The 3,513-nt window shown below is 37.1% G+C and overlaps 1 protein-coding gene across 1 annotated transcript; it reads right to left on the bottom strand.

Annotated features, from left to right (window-relative positions):
• Positions 1-1,872: 1,872 nt before the first annotated feature.
• On the bottom strand, positions 1,873-2,947 carry LOC104957506 (serine/threonine-protein kinase VRK1-like; the record flags this gene model as incomplete). The annotated part of the gene is made up of 2 exons (XM_010785143.1): positions 1,873-2,022; positions 2,815-2,947. Coding segments are annotated over 2 exons (258 nt in total), but the record flags the coding sequence as incomplete, so codon positions are not given.
• Between the last annotated feature and the right edge of the window lie 566 nt (positions 2,948-3,513).

The following is a 3,513-nucleotide window of genomic DNA, read 5'->3' as shown; positions in this document are numbered from 1 at the left end:
TTGATCCAATGCTGCACAACTGAACTGATCCAATGCTGCTGTGAAAAAAAGAAGCTATATCCATGTTGGATAGAATATCAAATTTAAATAAAAAAATAACCTTAAGGGACAACTTGAATGCTTTTTTTTCTCTTAATGCATTGCATAAAGATCGGATCGGGAAAAATCGGTATCGGCAAATTGTCAAAATCAAATGATCGGAATCGGATCGGGAGCAAAAAAAGGTGATCGGGACATCCCTATCAAATACGTTTATTTTCTACATATCTTCTAGAAACATATTTTCTCCCACGTTACGTTTCTTATGAACGTATCTTAAATACGTTTATTTTCTACATATCTTTGCCATTTATTGTCTTGCTTATAATAATGATAATAGTCATTTATTTATCATTTTAGAGCACACATTTGAAATCGAGAATCGGGCTCGATATATGGTTAAATTAAAATCAGTAGGCAAGGCTGTAATTTCACCAGCTGTTACTCTCATGAGCGAGGCAGAACATAATAGTTGTATCATGTCAAAAAGCTGCTGTGTCGTTTATTGCACCTCAAACATCACACAAGGTACACACAGCATACTAATAATAACTTTGTATTATTAGTGTAGGACACTTATGTATGTATAACATCTGAAGATGTGTAGTTTTATTCATGTTTTTACATAATTTTACAGGATATTGCTATACTATTTCTCATGTTTTACTTCTACACATTAATATCTGATTTGTAAAACATCACAGACAGAAAGGTATATCCGTCATTTAATGGTAAGCTATTGAAATTGTGATTCCATAGATGTGTCTCCCATCACCCAGAACCCCTGACTATTCTCTCAACTCAGTATTTACATTCTTATATTCAAAGAAAATCAGTCATACCTTTAAAAACTACAAGTCCTTTTCTATCAGCTGTGCACCGTTATGGTGTAAATATAACCTATCTACCAATTGGATCAAATATAAAAGTCAGCCGAATTACTATTGATACTGCGAGGAGACGTATTTTGTGAAAAGAAATGCAAGATGTTGTTTAATTGTTGATATATTTATGATCCACGTCACATATTCAGTTTTGCCGGCAGTTCTTCCTGTTTGTCTAGAAGTCTTCTTATCAGGGCTCTATAAATAAAGAACTACGGCAGATGTGTAATATTTAATGCAGCCGAACCGTGTATTACAATGCCGTTATGTGATGACTTTCAAAGAGAAAAGCAAGAACACTCGGAATGAAGTATTTTTTTATTTTTTTAAATGTTTTCGGATATCATATCGCATTAACACCATATCCCAACGTGCATTGCGGGCTAAAACATCCAATCAACGAGCTTCAAGCTGAGGATCTTGGGTAATCAGTTCAGTGGGTTTGTGGTGTGTATCGAAATGTCCCTTATAGGCCTACGTCTGTTTCCGGTGACTTTATTTACGGCTAAAAAGCATGCTAAAAAGCCCAAGATTATAGAATTAAACGAATAAATAAAAACAAGGATAATTGTGTTATTGTTGAGTAAATAACAGTGTGTTATTTAGAAAAGAGCAACAAATTAGAAGGAAAAAAAGATATAAAAAGACAGATTTCAGTATTTTGAGGCTCTAAGCCCCACTTATTTTCCTCATTGACGGCAAAAAAAAGTCCGACATTATACAATTTAGTTATGAGAGTAACAGCTGGCGAAATTACAGCCTTGCCTACTGATTTCAAATATGTGCTCTAAAATGATATTTATAAATGACTATTATCATTTTTATAAGCAAGACAATAAATGGCAAAGATATGTAGAAAATAAACGTATTTAAGATACGTTCATAAGAAACGTAACGTGGGAGAAAATACGTTTCTAGCTAAACGTAATTGAGAATGCAGTTTAGTTCTGTTGGTCAGACATGATGTGTGCCGCTCACCTGATTTTGCAATCTCTGACGTAGAGGGGGTCCTGCAGCTTGTCCTCCCAGGGCAGGCGTCCACACAGCCACTGCACCATGCAGTAACACAGGATCTCCAGGTCGCTGCGCCGGCACGCAGCTGCACACACACAACCACATCAGCAGCATCACCTACATTACATGCTGAACTAGAGCAGAGTAGGAATGATCCCTCGTCTGTAAGTGAAAGCTTTTTTGAACTTGTTTTTGTTCAACCTTGAAAGGTCTGAGGTTAACACAAGCTGAAGAGATTTGAATGTTTTGTTCTCCGACATAAAACATGTCAGTAAATACTCTCATAAAAACAGAGTGAATAAATTAGACTACTAAACATTAGCCGCCTTTAGTTTAGCATCTGTGAAGTGAAGTCATGTGACCGTGATGTAATTCCTTTATGGGCTAACGTTAGCTTTTTACTTTGAGATTGCATCAACGTTTGAAAAAGTGATGTTCATTTGTGGATGAAAAAGGTGTTTGACAGAGATGTTATCTTCTGCAATATGCCACAACCCTTTTTGTTGAGGGAGCCCTTGATGCTAACTTCTGGGTGGGCCTACACAAAGACATGAACACTGCACCACTCCATGCACTGCTATAACAAAGCCTCATGTTGATGTGTTAGCTATGAAGCTGGAGTCAGGACATGGTTGCTTTGAAGTTAGATCAATCACAAAAACTGCAATTTCTGGTTTTATGAGAAATGGTCACTTTCTTTTGGTTGAGATCCCACCTTTTAGATTGTTGTTCTGTAATTAGTGTGACCAGTGACAAATCACTAATACTTTTCTGTATGGCCTTCCTCTTTTTGTAAAGGTTTACCCCCCACCACAGAGTAAAGACCTGGCAGCGTACGGGAGCTTTTATGAATCTACTCGTAGTGTGATGTACCTACTTGCTCCCTTGTGTGCGTCGATGCTTGTGAACTCGATGGTACCGTCGTGACATCTCTTGGGGTCCTCCTTGTACTCTTTTATCACACTATCGGGTGCATACCTGTATGCCAGCCCATAATCTACCAAGTAAACCTGAAAGACAAACACACACCAACAACAGGATTAAACCTGCTCTCTATTTATAAAAACATATTTGCCATGTCTCAGCACTTTAACTGACAGTATGGGGAGCAGGTGATTCCCCCGTTTTTAAATTCAAATTGTTATTCCAGCAACATAAACTAAGCATTATTACTTAGTCTTTAATTGCTTTAATAAAGAAACTTGCAAAAATAAGAACAAAGCTACATCCCAGTAACTCCAGGGGAAGAAATACAAATATCACAGCTACAAACACCTCACCTAATAAAACAATCCTTAGGGGCCCATTCTTAAATTGTCATTTATAAAAAGCTTTTTAATAACACCACCAATGATACATTATTAATCTGCAAATTAAATATTTTCCCCTGCTGTGTTTGTTAGGAAAACCTCTTAGCTGCTGCCATCTAATCTCCCCGTTTGGAACACACACACACACACACACACACACACACACACACACACACACACTAAATTAGTACATGTACAGTAAGAGAAGAGAAAAAAATACGTTTTCCCATGAGGGGGGGGTTTACATTTCTGCTGAATTACCCAGG

Source organism: Notothenia coriiceps, unplaced genomic scaffold, assembly GCF_000735185.1.
Source record: "Notothenia coriiceps isolate Sejong01 unplaced genomic scaffold, NC01 NC01_scaffold00027210, whole genome shotgun sequence".
Taxonomy (NCBI): Eukaryota; Metazoa; Chordata; class Actinopteri; order Perciformes; family Nototheniidae; genus Notothenia; species Notothenia coriiceps.
Note: the sequence above shows the minus strand (reverse complement) of the source record. Positions and strands in the feature narration are given on the sequence as shown.